The sequence below is a fragment of the Diachasmimorpha longicaudata genome, chromosome 14 (genome assembly GCF_034640455.1).
Source record: "Diachasmimorpha longicaudata isolate KC_UGA_2023 chromosome 14, iyDiaLong2, whole genome shotgun sequence".
NCBI lineage: Eukaryota > Metazoa > Arthropoda > Insecta > Hymenoptera > Braconidae > Diachasmimorpha > Diachasmimorpha longicaudata.
The window spans coordinates 986,981-1,002,328 of record NC_087238.1 but is presented as its reverse complement, the minus strand read 5'-3'; the positions used below and the strand labels follow the sequence as shown (position 1 = coordinate 1,002,328).

The 15,348-nt window shown below is 44.3% G+C and overlaps 1 protein-coding gene across 1 annotated transcript; it reads left to right on the top strand.

The window, feature by feature from the left end:
* The first annotated feature begins 10,337 nt into the window (after positions 1-10,337).
* LOC135169147 (uncharacterized) lies at positions 10,338-14,870 on the top strand. The gene is made up of 5 exons (XM_064133883.1): positions 10,338-10,365; positions 10,412-10,447; positions 10,516-12,110; positions 12,157-13,597; positions 13,687-14,870. Exons 1-5 carry the CDS (start codon positions 10,338-10,340, stop codon positions 14,868-14,870), a joined length of 4,284 nt encoding a protein of 1,427 aa, XP_063989953.1.
* Positions 14,871-15,348: the final 478 nt, after the last annotated feature.

Below are 15,348 nucleotides of genomic sequence, written 5' to 3'. Positions count from 1 at the left end.
CCGGATTTGGGATCACACCGTTTTTCGCCCATCTCTTTGGAAATATCATCGCTACGACAATTTGGCTGGCGCCATTGGATTCGTGAGACGATTTCCGAGTTTTCTAGGGGTCCGAGAATTTTCTAAAGTCGATTTTTTTAGTTTTTCGTGTTTTTCTCGGATCCTGGGCCTCCTAGAGCAAAATGGACCCGGATTTGGGATCACACCGTTTTTCGACCATATCTTTGGAACCATCATAGCTAGGATAATTTGGCTGGCGCCATTGGATTCGTGAGACCTTTTCCGAGTTTTCTAGGGGTCCGGGAATTTTCTAAAGTCGATTTTTTAAGTTTTTCGCGTTTTTCTCGGCTCCTGGGCCTCCTAGAGCAAAACGGTTCATGATTTGGTATCAACCCTTTTTTTGCCCATATCTTTCGATGTAGCATAGCTAGGACAATTTGGCTGCCGCCATTGGAATCGTGAGACGATTTCCGAGTTTTCTAGGGGTCCGAGAATTTTCTAAAGTCGATTTTTTTAATTTTTCGCCTTTTTCTCGGCTCCTGGGCCTCCTAGAGCAAAACGGTCCCGGATTTGGTATCAACCCTTTTTTTGCCCATATCTTTGGATGTAGCATAGCTAGGACAATTTGGCTGCCGCCATTGGATTCGTGAGACGATTTCCGAGTTTTCTAGTGGTCCGGGAATTCTCTAAAGTCGATTTTTTCCTTTTTCGTGTTTTTCTCGGCTCCTGGGCCTCCTAGAGCAAAACGGGCCCGGATTTGGGATCACACCGTTTTTCGCCCATCTCTTTGGAAATATCATCGCTACGACAATTTGGCTGGCACCATTGGATTCGTGAGACGATTTCCGAGTTTTCTAGGGGTCCGAGAATTTTCTAAAGTCGATTTTTTTAGTTTTTCGCCTTTTTCTCGGCTCCTGGGCCTCCTAGAGCAAAACGGGCCCGGATTTGGTATCAACCCTTTTTTTGCCCATATCTTTGGATGTAGCATAGCTAGGACAATTTGGCTGGCGCCATTGGATTCGTGAGACGATTTCCGAGTTTTCTAGGGGTCCGGGAATTCTCTAAAGTCGATTTTTTCGTTTTTCGTGTTTTTCTCGGCTCCTGGGCCTCCTAGAGCAAAACGGACCCGGATTTGGTATCAACCATTTTTTTGCACATATCTTTGGATGTAGCGTAGCTAGGACAATTTGGCTGGCGCCATTGGATTCGTGAGACGATTTCCGATTTTTGTAGGCGTCCGGGAATTTTCCAAAGTCGATTTTTTTAGATTTTCGCGTTTTTCTCGGCTCCTGGGCCTCCTAGAGCAAAACGGGCCCGGATTTGGGATCACACCGTTTTTCGCCCATCTCTTTGGAAATATCATCGCTACGACAATTTGGCTGGCGCCATTGGATTCGTGAGACGATTTCCGAGTTTTCTAGGGGTCCGCGAATCTTCTAAAGTCGATTTTTTCGTTTTTCGCGTTTTTCTCGGCTCCTAGGCCTCCTAGAGCAAAATGGACCCGGATTTGGGATCACACCGTTTTTCGTCCATCTCTTTGGAAATATCAGAGCTAGGACAATTTGGCTGGCGCCATTGGATTCGTGAGACGATTTCCGATTTTTGTAGGCGTCCGGGAATTTTCCAAAGTCGATTTTTTTAGATTTTCGCGGTTTTCTCGGCTCCTGGGCCTCCTAGAGCAAAACGGGCCCGGATTTGGGCTCATATCGTTTTTCGCCCATATCTTTGGAAATATCATAGCTAGGACAATTTGGCTGGCGCTATTGGATTCGTGAGACTTTTTTCGAGTTTTCTAGGGGTCCGGGAATTTTCTAAAGTCGATTTGTTTAGTTTTCCGCGTTGTTTTCCGCTCCTGGGCCTCCTAGAGCAAAACGGGCCCGGATTTGGTATCAACCCTTTTTTTGCGCATATCTTTGGATGTAGCATAGCTAGGACAATTTGGCTGGGGCCATTGGATTCGTGAGACGATTTCCGATTTTTCTAGGGGTCCGGGAATTTTCTAAAGTCGATTTTTTCGTTTTTCGCGTTTTTCTCGGCTCCTGGGCCTCCTAGAGCAAAACGGGCCCGGATTTGGTATCAACCATTTTTTTGCACATATCTTTGGATGTAGCATAGCTAGGACAATTTGGCTGGCGCCATTGGATTCGTGAGACGATTTCCGATTTTTGTAGGCGTCCGGGAATTTTCCAAAGTCGATTTTTTTAGTTTTTCGCCGTTTTCTCGTCTCCTGGGCCTCCTAGAGCAAAACGGGCCCGGATTTGGGATCACACCGTTTTTCGCCCATCTTTTTGGAAATATCATCGCTACGACAATTTGGCTGGCACCATTGGATTCGTGAGACAATTTCCGACTTTTCTAGGGGTCCGCGAATTTTCTAAAGTCGATTTTTTCCTTTTTCGTGTTTTTCTCGGCTCCTGGGCCTCCTAGAGCACAACGGGCCCGGATTTGGGATCACACCGTTTTTCGACCATATCTTTGGAACCATCATAGCTAGGACAATTTGGCTGGCGCCATTGGATTCGTGAGACGATTTCCAATTTTTCTAGGGGTCCGGGAATTTTCTTACCTCGATTTTTTTGGTTTTTCGCGCTTTTCTCGGCTCCTGAGCCTCCTAGAGTAAAACGGGCCCGGATTTGGGCTCATACCGTTATTCGCCGATAACTTTGGAAATATCATAGCTAGGACAATTTGGCTGGGTCCATTGGATTCGTGAGAAGATTTCCGATTTTTCTAGGGATCCGGGAATTTTCGCAAGTCGATTTTTTCGTTTTTCGCGTTTTTCTCGGCTCCTGGGCCTCCTAGAGCAAAACGGGCCCGGATTTGGGCTCATATCGTTTTTCGCCCATATCTTTGGAAATATCATAGCTAGGACAATTTGGCTGGCGCTATTGGATTCGTGAGACTTTTTTCGAGTTTTCTAGGGGTCCGGGAATTTTCTAAAGTCGATTTGTTTAGTTTTCCGCGTTGTTTTCCGCTCCTGGGCCTCCTAGAGCAAAACGGGCCCGGATTTGGTATCAACCCTTTTTTTGCGCATATCTTTGGATGTAGCATAGCTAGGACAATTTGGCTGGGGCCATTGGATTCGTGAGACGATTTCCGATTTTTGTAGGCGTCCGGGAAATTTCCAAAGTCGATTTTTTTAGATTTTCGCCTTTTTCTCGGCTCCTGGGCCTCCTAGAGCAAAACGGTCCCGGATTTGGTATCAACCCTTTTTTTGCCCATATCTTTGGATGTAGCATAGCTAGGACAATTTGGCTGCCGCCATTGGATTCGTGAGACGATTTCCGATGTTTCTACGGGTCCGGGAATTTTCCAAAGTCGATTTTTTAGATTTTCTGGTTTTTCGCCCATCTCTTTGGAAATATCATCGCTACGACAATTTGGCTGGCGCCATTGGATTCGTGAGGCGATTTCCCAGTTTTCTGGGGGTCCGGGAATTTTCTAAAGTCGATTTTTTTGTTTTTCGCGTTTTTCTCGGTTCCTGGGCCTCCTAGAGCAAAACGGGCCCGGATTTGGGATCACACCGTTTTTCGCCCATATCTTGGGAAATATCATAGCTAGGAAAATTTGGCTATCGCTATTGGATTCGTGAGACGATTTCCGATGTTTCTACGGGTCCGGGAATTTTCTAAAGTCGATTTTTTTAGTTTTTCGCCTTTTTCTCGGCTCCTGGGCCTCCTAGAGCAAAACGGGCCCGGATTTGGTATCAACACTTTTTTTGCCCATATCTTTGGATGTAGCATAGCTAGGACAATTTGGCTGGCGCCATTGGATTCGTGAGACGATTTCCGATTTTTGTAGGCGTCCGGGAATTTTCCAAAGTCGATTTTTTTAGATTTTCGCGTTTTTCTCGGCTCCTGGGCCTCCTAGAGCAAAACGGGCCCGGATTTGGGATCACACCGTTTTTCGCCCATCTCTTTGGAAATATCATCGCTACGACAATTTGGCTGGCGCCATTGGATTCGTGAGACGATTTCCGAGTTTTCTAGGGGTCCGAGAATTTTCTAAAGTCGATTTTTTTAGTTTTTCGTGTTTTTCTCGGATCCTGGGCCTCCTAGAGCAAAATGGACCCGGATTTGGGATCACACCGTTTTTCGACCATATCTTTGGAACCATCATAGCTAGGATAATTTGGCTGGCGCCATTGGATTCGTGAGACCTTTTCCGAGTTTTCTAGGGGTCCGGGAATTTTCTAAAGTCGATTTTTTAAGTTTTTCGCGTTTTTCTCGGCTCCTGGGCCTCCTAGAGCAAAACGGTTCATGATTTGGTATCAACCCTTTTTTTGCCCATATCTTTCGATGTAGCATAGCTCGGACAATTTGGCTGCCGCCATTGGAATCGTGAGACGATTTCCGAGTTTTCTAGGGGTCCGAGAATTTTCTAAAGTCGATTTTTTTAATTTTTCGCCTTTTTCTCGGCTCCTGGGCCTCCTAGAGCAAAACGGTCCCGGATTTGGTATCAACCCTTTTTTTGCCCATATCTTTGGATGTAGCATAGCTAGGACAATTTGGCTGCCGCCATTGGATTCGTGAGACGATTTCCGAGTTTTCTAGTGGTCCGGGAATTCTCTAAAGTCGATTTTTTCCTTTTTCGTGTTTTTCTCGGCTCCTGGGCCTCCTAGAGCAAAACGGGCCCGGATTTGGGATCACACCGTTTTTCGCCCATCTCTTTGGAAATATCATCGCTACGACAATTTGGCTGGCACCATTGGATTCGTGAGACGATTTCCGAGTTTTCTAGGGGTCCGAGAATTTTCTAAAGTCGATTTTTTTAGTTTTTCGCCTTTTTCTCGGCTCCTGGGCCTCCTAGAGCAAAACGGGCCCGGATTTGGTATCAACCCTTTTTTTGCCCATATCTTTGGATGTAGCATAGCTAGGACAATTTGGCTGGCGCCATTGGATTCGTGAGACGATTTCCGAGTTTTCTAGGGGTCCGGGAATTCTCTAAAGTCGATTTTTTCGTTTTTCGTGTTTTTCTCGGCTCCTGGGCCTCCTAGAGCAAAACGGACCCGGATTTGGTATCAACCATTTTTTTGCACATATCTTTGGATGTAGCGTAGCTAGGACAATTTGGCTGGCGCCATTGGATTCGTGAGACGATTTCCGATTTTTGTAGGCGTCCGGGAATTTTCCAAAGTCGATTTTTTTAGATTTTCGCGTTTTTCTCGGCTCCTGGGCCTCCTAGAGCAAAACGGGCCCGGATTTGGGATCACACCGTTTTTCGTCCATCTCTTTGGAAATATCAGAGCTAGGACAATTTGGCTGGCGCCATTGGATTCGTGAGACGATTTCCGATTTTTGTAGGCGTCCGGGAATTCTCCAAAGTCGATTTTTTTAGATTTTCGCGGTTTTCTCGGCTCCTGGGCCTCCTAGAGCAAAACGGGCCCGGATTTGGGCTCATATCGTTTTTCGCCCATATCTTTGGAAATATCATAGCTAGGACAATTTGGCTGGCGCTATTGGATTCGTGAGACTTTTTTCGAGTTTTCTAGGGGTCCGGGAATTTTCTAAAGTCGATTTGTTTAGTTTTCCGCGTTGTTTTCCGCTCCTGGGCCTCCTAGAGCAAAACGGGCCCGGATTTGGTATCAACCCTTTTTTTGCGCATATCTTTGGATGTAGCATAGCTAGGACAATTTGGCTGGGGCCATTGGATTCGTGAGACGATTTCCGATTTTTCTAGGGGTCCGGGAATTTTCTAAAGTCAATTTTTTCGTTTTTCGCGTTTTTCTCGGCTCCTGGGCCTCCTAGAGCAAAACGGGCCCGGATTTGGTATCAACCATTTTTTTGCACATATCTTTGGATGTAGCATAGCTAGGACAATTTGGCTGGCGCCATTGGATTCGTGAGACGATTTCCGATTTTTGTAGGCGTCCGGGAATTTTCCAAAGTCGATTTTTTTAGTTTTTCGCCGTTTTCTCGTCTCCTGGGCCTCCTAGAGCAAAACGGGCCCGGATTTGGGATCACACCGTTTTTCGCCCATCTTTTTGGAAATATCATCGCTACGACAATTTGGCTGGCACCATTGGATTCGTGAGACAATTTCCGACTTTTCTAGGGGTCCGCGAATTTTCTAAAGTCGATTTTTTCCTTTTTCGTGTTTTTCTCGGCTCCTGGGCCTCCTAGAGCACAACGGGCCCGGATTTGGGATCACACCGTTTTTCGACCATATCTTTGGAACCATCATAGCTAGGACAATTTGGCTGGCGCCATTGGATTCGTGAGACGATTTCCAATTTTTCTAGGGGTCCGGGAATTTTCTTACCTCGATTTTTTTGGTTTTTCGCGCTTTTCTCGGCTCCTGAGCCTCCTAGAGTAAAACGGGCCCGGATTTGGGCTCATACCGTTATTCGCCGATAACTTTGGAAATATCATAGCTAGGACAATTTGGCTGGGTCCATTGGATTCGTGAGAAGATTTCCGATTTTTCTAGGGATCCGGGAATTTTCTCAAGTCGATTTTTTCGTTTTTCGCGTTTTTCTCGGCTCCTGGGCCTCCTAGAGCAAAACGGGCCCGGATTTGAGCTCATACAGTTTTTCGCCCATATCTTTGGAAATATCATAGCTAGGACAATTTGGCTGGGGCCATTCGATTCGTGAGACGATTTCCGAGTTTTCTAGGGGTCCGAGAATCTTCTAACGTCGATTTTTTTAGTTTTTCGCCGTTTTCTCGTCTCCTGGGCCTCCTAGAGCAATACGGGCCCGGACTTGGGCTCATACAGTTGTTCGTCCACATCTTTGGAAACATCATAGCTAGGTCAATTTGGCTGGCGCCATTGGATTCGTGAGGCGATTTCCCAGTTTTCTCGGGGTCCGGGAATTTTCTAAAGTCGATTTTTTCGTTTTTCGTGTTTTTCTCGTCTCCTGGGCCTCCTAGAGCAATACGGGCCCGGATTTGGGCTCATACAGTTGTTCGTCCACATCTTTGGAAATATCATAGCTAGGTCAATTTGGCTGGCGCCATTGGATTCGTGAGGCGATTTCCCAGTTTTCTCGGGGTCCGGGAATTTTCTAAAGTCGATTTGTTTAGTTTTCCGCGTTGTTTTCCGCTCCTGGGCCTCCTAGAGCAAAACGGGCCCGGATTTGGTATCAACCCTTTTTTTGCCCATATCTTTGGAAATATCATAGCTAGGACAATTTGGCTGGCGCCATTGGATTCGTGAGACGATTTCCGATTTTTCTAGGGGTCCGGGAATTTTCTAAAGTCGATTTTTTTTAGTTTTTCGCCTTTTTCTCGGCTCCTGGGGCTCCCAGAGCAAAACGGGCCCGGATTTGGGCTCATACCGTTTTTCGTCCATATCTTTGGAAATATCATAGCTAGGACAATTTGGCTGGCGCCATTGGATTCGTGAGACGATTTCCAATTTTTCCCGGGGTCGGGGAATGTTCTAAAGTCGATTTTTTTCGTTTTTTGCGTTTTTCTCGTCTCCTGGGCCCCCTAGAGCAAAACGGGCCCGGATTTGAGCTCATACAGTTTTTCGCCCATATCTTTGGAAATATCATAGCTAGGACAATTTGGTTGGGGCCATTGGATTCGTGAGACGATTTCCGATGTTTCTACGGGTCCGGGAATTTTCTAATGTCGATTTTTTTAGTTTTTCGCGTTTTTCTCGTCTCCTGGGCCTCCTAGAGCAAAACGGGCCCGGATTTGAGCTCATACAGTTTTTCGCCCATATCTTTGGAAATATCATAGCTAGGACAATTTGGCTGGGGCCATTGGATTCGTGAGACGATTTCCGATGTTTCTACGGGTCCTGGAATTTTCTAAAGTCGATTTTTTTAGTTTTTCGCCTTTTTCTCGGCTCCTGGGCCTCCTAGAGCAAAACGGGCCCGGATTTGGTATCAACACTTGTTTAAAAGAGAGAGAAAATTCAGCCAATTCTCCAGCGAAGAATTCGAGAACATTCAAACTGACGAATTCGTCTCGAACCTTCCAAATCCTTGGGTTGCTAATCCCATCAAAACAGCCCTTGGGTATATAAAGAGATCCAAAAACAGATATAAATTCATTCTCAATCAGTCTCGCTCAGTCTCTATCAGTCTCGAACAGTCTAGAATAACTCAACGATCAACAGTAAATACGCAATAAGTAATTCTCGATAGAATATTCGCAAATTGAAATCGGACTCAACTTATCAAAATTTAGTATTCTCCATAATTATCGTACATCACCAATTGGAGACTATCGCGATGATAACTAGCTATCATGTTTAGTTATTGAGATTTAAACAGTTTCTCTCAAAATCCTATAGATGGATCAAAACCTACCTCACGTTTAGATTCGTCCACTCAACGGACGTTTCTGAACCCCAGTTCATCTACAGCGTTGACGAACAACAGACGTTCAAGTGTTTTTAGTTATCTCTCAATTAAATATCTCAAAGAAAGCCTCAATTTTCAATCGCGTACTCTATAACTGTTTTAGTATATCACCAGCAGTGCGTAAATTGAAATAAATAAACTCTATTGTGACAAAGTTCTCTCGAAAGACGCGAGGTTACGCCTCAAATTGTTTTACAATAAATTAAATAGTACATCTCCCATCAGCTAACGTGTCTCGTGTCTTTTTATTTTTCCCACCGATCCCAAATCGGCACCGCAACCTCGTCTCCATCTCAAACAACACTTTTTTTGCCCATATCTTTGGATGTAGCATAGCTAGGACAATTTGGCTGGCGCCATTGGATACGTGAGACGATTTCCGATTTTTGTAGGCGTCCGGGAATTTTCCAAATTCGATTTTTTAGATTTTCTGGTTTTTCGCCCATCTCTTTGGAAATATCATCGCTACGACAATTTGGCTGGCGCCATTGGATTCGTGAGACGATTTCCGAGTTTTCTAGGGGTCCGGGAATTTTCTAAAGTCGATTTTTTTAGTTTTTCGCCTTTTTCTCGGCTCCTGGGCCTCCTAGAGCAAAACGGGCCCGGATTTGGTATCAACCCTTTTTTTGCCCATATCTTTGGAAATATCATAGCTAGGACAATTTGGCTAGCGCCATTGGATTCGTGAGACGATTTCCGATTTTTCTAGGGGTCCGGGAATTTTCTAAAGTCGATTTTTTTAGTTTTTCGCGTTTTTCTCGGCTCCTGGGCCTCCTAGAGCCAAACGGGCCCGGATTTGGTATCAACACTTTTTTTGCCCATATCTTTGGATGTAGCATAGCTAGGACAATTTGGCTGGCGCCATTTGATTCGTGAGACGATTTCCGATTTTTCTAGGGGTCCGGGAATTTTGTAAAGTCGATTTTTTTAGTTTTCCGCGTTGTTTTCCGCTCCTGGGCCTCCTAGAGCAAAACGGGCCCGGATTTGGTATCAACCCTTTTTTTGCCCATATCTTTGGAAATATCATAGCTAGGACAATTTGTGTTGCAGCTGCAACAATTCTTAAAATTTAGAAAGAGAAAAGAAAAATGTCGAGTTCAATTCATTCAATATTCCACTATTTGAAATTCAAACGTTTGGGAAAATTCATTTGAAGAATCCATTTTATTAGTTTCGAAGCAAACAGTCATAAACCGAAAAACGTTCTTGATTAAACTTCTCAGAAGTTTGAACATCTGCTCAGTCAATACTCGATTGTCAAAAATTGTATAGTTTTATATTTCTTTTCAATTTTAAATCCCCAAGAGAGGCAACGACCCAGACACCATTATTCATGTATTTAATACTCAAACTTTCCAATCGTTTTTACAGCTTCATTCAACAAATCCAAAATCCGAAATGTCTGGACAATTTTTATTACGGTCGTTTATGACACGTAAAAGGCCCAAACCAAAGGCTATTGAAACCTCGAAGCTGGAAACTCGAGGCACACGCATCCCTTTTGCCTGAACCACCCCTCCAGTCTACGAGGACACTTCGGACCCACGCGGTACCACCCTCTTCTCCTACCATTTCCTAATTTGACCAATCCTAGTAATTGTCACAAAAACGAAAAATTCATCGAATCACAAATGATCCAAACTGTCCCAACTTAGCTCTCGAACAAGTAACTAACTTAATTTATCACCAAGACTATGTACAGTGTTTAATAAATTAAAAACATATAAGTCTTAACCTGGAATCCAAGCATTTAAGAAGTCTTTTAAACATCCATCACGTCATTAACAGTCTTTAAACGTTTATCAAGTCTTCAAATAATTCATTAAAATCAAAACAAAAAATAAAAAACATTCAACTTTGCCTTTCAACGAAGTCATTCATTAACTCATTAAAAAACAATACAATTCATACAAAACCAATCAAGTGAAAATACGGTAGCTTGATAATGTACCACCTCTCGTAGTGACAATAGAAAATAAATTCTTGGGCTTCACCCACATTACGAGAACGTACATAAATTATGGTCCTTCGAGCCGGATTCCAGGCAAGTGCGTGAATACAATAAACATAAGTACGAGTGACTGAATACATCAGTGACAAGTGCAAATACATTAAATACAAAGAACACAAGTGAGTAAGAGAAATCAGTGACAAGTGCGCTATTCTTCACCTTCACAACCCCAGTGTCTAATCAGCAGAATCCAAAATGACGGGTCAATTAACTCAAGAAGAAATGGACCGAGTCACGGAACTCACCAGGATAATGATTCCGTTGAAAGGCCAGAACACAGTCATGAGAGGTTTCTTACAGCTATATCACACTAAACCTCCGGAATTGCCTGTTCTAGAAGCGAGGGTGGCAAAATACCTCCAATTATACGAGCATTTTGAGACCCTGATGGATGAATTGGATGAGCTGGACCAAGCGGGAAAATATCACAAACTAGCAGACAGATTTGAAATTGAAGCAACACATTTTGAAGTGTTAACAGAAGCGGAGAGGGCAAAAAACCCTCCCCCATCAGCATCAGCATCAACTATTGAAGACCAAAAAACGAATGCACGAACCGTTTCCGGTCTATCTGTATCAAGATACAAAGTGAAATTACCTGAATCAAAGCTTCCTATATTCAAAGGTGATGTAGGCAAATACATTAAATGGAAAACAGAACTTAATTCCGTGATTGGCAATCGAGACGACATCGATCCTGCCGACAAACTCAGGTTCCTCAAATCAGCATTGGAAGGCGAGGCATACAACAAAATTCAAATGCTAGACTTAAATGATGCTAATTATGAGCGAGCATGGCAAGTACTCGACAAGGTATATTATGATGAAAGAGTTATCATCTCTCGTCATCTTCATGCACTCTTAAGCCTGCCACGCCAGGACAAGGAGGAAGCCAGCGGACTTTCCAATCTCGTCGATATAACACGGCAGCATCTAGAATCTCTGAAGTCAATGGACGTAGACATTGGAGAACCCATCATAGTAGCCTTACTTGAGCGGAGAATCCATAAAACCACGTTGGACGCGTGGGATGAAAAGCAGGAACGAGACAAGTTCCCAAAGCTTGATGACATGTTGGAGTTCATATCCAGGAGAGCTTCCAGACTACTGACTCGTGCCAAAGACAAGCCAGTACAGATGCAAACAAACACGAGTGCCAAACAAAACGCTCAAAAATCAAATACGCAGAAAAGGCTGCCACAATCAACGCATGCATTTACGGCAGCCCCAAGCAAAGCCTGTCCAGCGTGTCAGGAAACACAACATTTTTCCATCTATCGATGCGAAAAATTCAAGACATTGCCAGTCACCGAACGAGTAAAAATTGCTACTGAGGCAAAGGTATGTCTAAACTGCTTAAATCATCATGGGAAAATTCCCTGTCGATACGGGCCCTGCAAGCATTGCCCCGAATATCATAATACATTATTACATCGAGATCAAAGCAATTCACAAAAGACAACAGTCATGACAGCAAGAACTCTATCAAACCAGCTCATGACTACTGCTATCATTCACGTGCTCGATAAATCACAGCGAGCCGTGAAATGCCGTGTCTTCTTGGACACGGGAGCATCATCAAATTTCATGACGGAAAGATTGACAAATATTCTCAATCTACACCGCAAACCATACAAAATTCCAATTGAGACACTACACGAGCTCAATACATTCACGAAAGACGTGGTGACAGCCACCATCAAATCAACACAATCTCAATATTCAATGGAGTTGAGTTTCCTCACGGTGCCACGAATTGCAAGTAACATTCCCATGGAAACAGTATCACGTGAGTCACTCAACATTCCAAAGAACATTCGTCTGGCAGATCCAGAATTTCATGTACCAGCAAGTGGATTTACTCATCGGCACAGGGCCGACACTGGACCTTCTAAGCATTGGGCAAATCAAATTGTCCTCACCAAACAGTCCACCACTATCGCTGCAAAAGACACAGTTGGGATGGATTATTGGTGGGACAATGCCCACAGAGTCGAGCACCTCTGCACCAGCAAGATGCCACTTTACAAATTTCAGCCAGAAGAAAGAAGACATCACCTTCGATCTCCAACGATTTTGGGAGATTGAGGAAGGTCCCCAAGAAAAACATTTATCCAAGGAAGAACTTCAAACCGTGGAGCACTTCAAGCAGTCATTCAGCAGAGATAGTTCAGGGCGTTACACAGTCGCGCTCCCATTCAACGGAAAAGAAAAACTGTGGGGTGAGTCCTATTCAATGGCATTAAAAAGATACCATGGACTTGAACGTAAATTCAATCGCGATCCAGAGCTTCAACAGCAATATTCTTCCAATATTCAAGAATATCTCCAACTTAATTACTTGACCGAGGTCAAGGATGCATCAGAACCAGGTTTTTATTTACCTCATCACGCAGTAGTAAAAAAAGACAGTCTGAAAACAAAAGTACGCGTAGTTTACGATGCATCAGCTAAATCAACTACCAACATTTCCCTCAATGATTGTCTCATGGTGGGACCAACATTACAAGCAGACATCTTCTGGTTAATACTCCAATTCCGTTGCCAGCCATACGTATTAACTGGTGACATTGAAAAAATATATTTACAATTTTCAATTAGACCAGAGGATCGTAAATACCAAAGGATACTCTGGAGAAAAGCAAATGGAGAGCTCGCGACGTTCCAACTCAACAACGTCACCTTCGGCCTGGCTTCATCTCCATTCCAAGCAGTACAATGCTTGCATCAATTAGCAGACGATGAAGCCCACCGATATCCAGAAGCAGCAGAAATTTTAAAAACAAACGTATACATGGACGACTTACTCACAGGGTTTGAAACCATTCAAGGAGGTATTCTGGCTCGTGAAGCAATCACCAGTCTCCTGGAGGCAGGAGGCCTAACTATTCGTCATTGGGCCTCCAACAATTCTCAACTTCTTCAGGGACTACCTCCAGAAGCCATTCACCAGACACTCCAGCTAGATGAGGGATCTACTCTCAAGACTTTGGGAGTATTCTGGGATGCTCAATCAGATTCCATCGTCTACACAGTCAAACCAGTTGTCCAGAAGAAGACAATCACAAAGAGATTCATCATGTCAGAAATAGCCAAAATCTACGATCCACTTGGTTTGCTGGGACCAGTCATCCTCTCAGCAAAAGCCATAATTCAAAAATTATGGCAAGTCAAAAGCAGCTGGGATGAATCTGTTCCGGAGCACATTCAGACAGAATGGACAGAATGCTGTTTACAACTCAACACACTGAATCAAGTATCATTTCCACGTCATACATTCCAATCCAATCCTACTTTTGTCCAAATTCATGGATTTTGCGGATTGTCTCCAGCAACCCTGAGGGAATCATACATTCAGCTTTATTCTGTGCTAAATCACGAGTTGCACCCCTGAAGCTAGTGGACATCCCACGTCTAGAGCTCTGCAGTGCTCAGCTGCTAGCTAAGCTTTTCAGTTCAGTGAAAGGTACCATCAAGTCACCGATCCAACGAACGATCATGTGGAGTGATTCAATGATTGCACTCCATTGGATCAATACATCATCTCATCTGCTGAAGACATTCGTGGGCAATCGAGTAGCCAACATTCAGGAGATCACCCAGAGCTGCGAATGGAGGCATGTGCCTGGTACCAACAACCCAGCAGACGCGTTATCAAGAGGTCAACTGCCTTCTCAATTCATCGAGAATACCCTTTGGCAAAAAGGACCTACATGGTTGGTACAGGGGCAGAACGCATGGCCAGCAAACCCCATCGTCCCGCCCGAGGCCGACAAGGAAGGAAAGAAGGTCATCTGCTGTACTGCCATCAATCAAGACACGCAAATAGATCCTTCCATCTTCGAAAAATATTCATCAATTCATAAATTGAAGAGAATCATGGCATACTGTCTCCGATTCAAGGTGACCAATCACTTCAAAGGTCGTCTACAAGCACAGGAATTGCAAGAAGCAGAAAAGGCCATCGTACGAGCCGTACAGGAAGCTAATTTTCAAAAAGAAATTCGACAAATTCAACTGGGCGAATTATCTCCTCGCAGCAAGCTACTCCCTCTCACACCACGTCTTGATAAGGAAGACAGGTTGTTGAGAGTTGGAGGACGCTTGAAAAAATCGAGACTTCACACCGATGAGAAGTGCCCAATCATTCTACCCCAGAGGCATCATGTGACCACACTCATTGTTCGCAGAGAGCATCATCTACATGCACACGCAGGTGCCATGGCAACCCTGTACGCAACTCGTCAGCGTTACTGGATTGTCCATGGGCGCAACGAAATTCGACAAATCTTACAACAATGCATCACTTGCGCAAAACTGAATGCACCAGCAGTGGACTATCTGATGGGAGATCTGCCAGCAGCTCGAGTAACCCAAGCACGACCATTCCTGAGAGTCGGAGTGGACTACTGCGGCCCCTTCGAAATCAAAGAAAAGAAATTCAGAAATCTAAAGAGAATAAAATCATATGTTGCAGTATTTGTCTGCATCGTCTCCAAGGCAATTCACTTGGAGGTAGTAAGCGACATGACGACAGAATGATTCCTGGCAGCTCTTTGTCGATTCATTGGTAGAAGAGGTCTCTGTCAGTTGATCTACTCAGACAATGGTACAAATTTCGTGGGTGCCAAAAATCAACTTGAAGAAATCACAGCCCTACTACAATCAGAGGCGCACCAGGATAGCGTCACCTCTCATCTCCATGAAAGAGGAATTTAATGGAGAATGATTCCTCCTGCATCTCCACACTTTGGAGGCATTTGGGAAGCAGGCGTCAAGTCATTCAAGTACCACTTGAGGCGAGTGGCAGGCCAAGCACTACTCACCTTCGAAGAATTCAACACGGTCATAATTGAAATTGAAGCCATCCTCAACTCCAGACCGATCACACCAATTTCCTCAGATCCCAACGATTTGATGGTACTAACGCCTGGACATTTTTTAATTGGGGAAGCTCTGACGAGCCCTCCCGAGCAAGATCTCACTGATGTCGCGGAAAACCGCCTGTCCAACTGGGAAC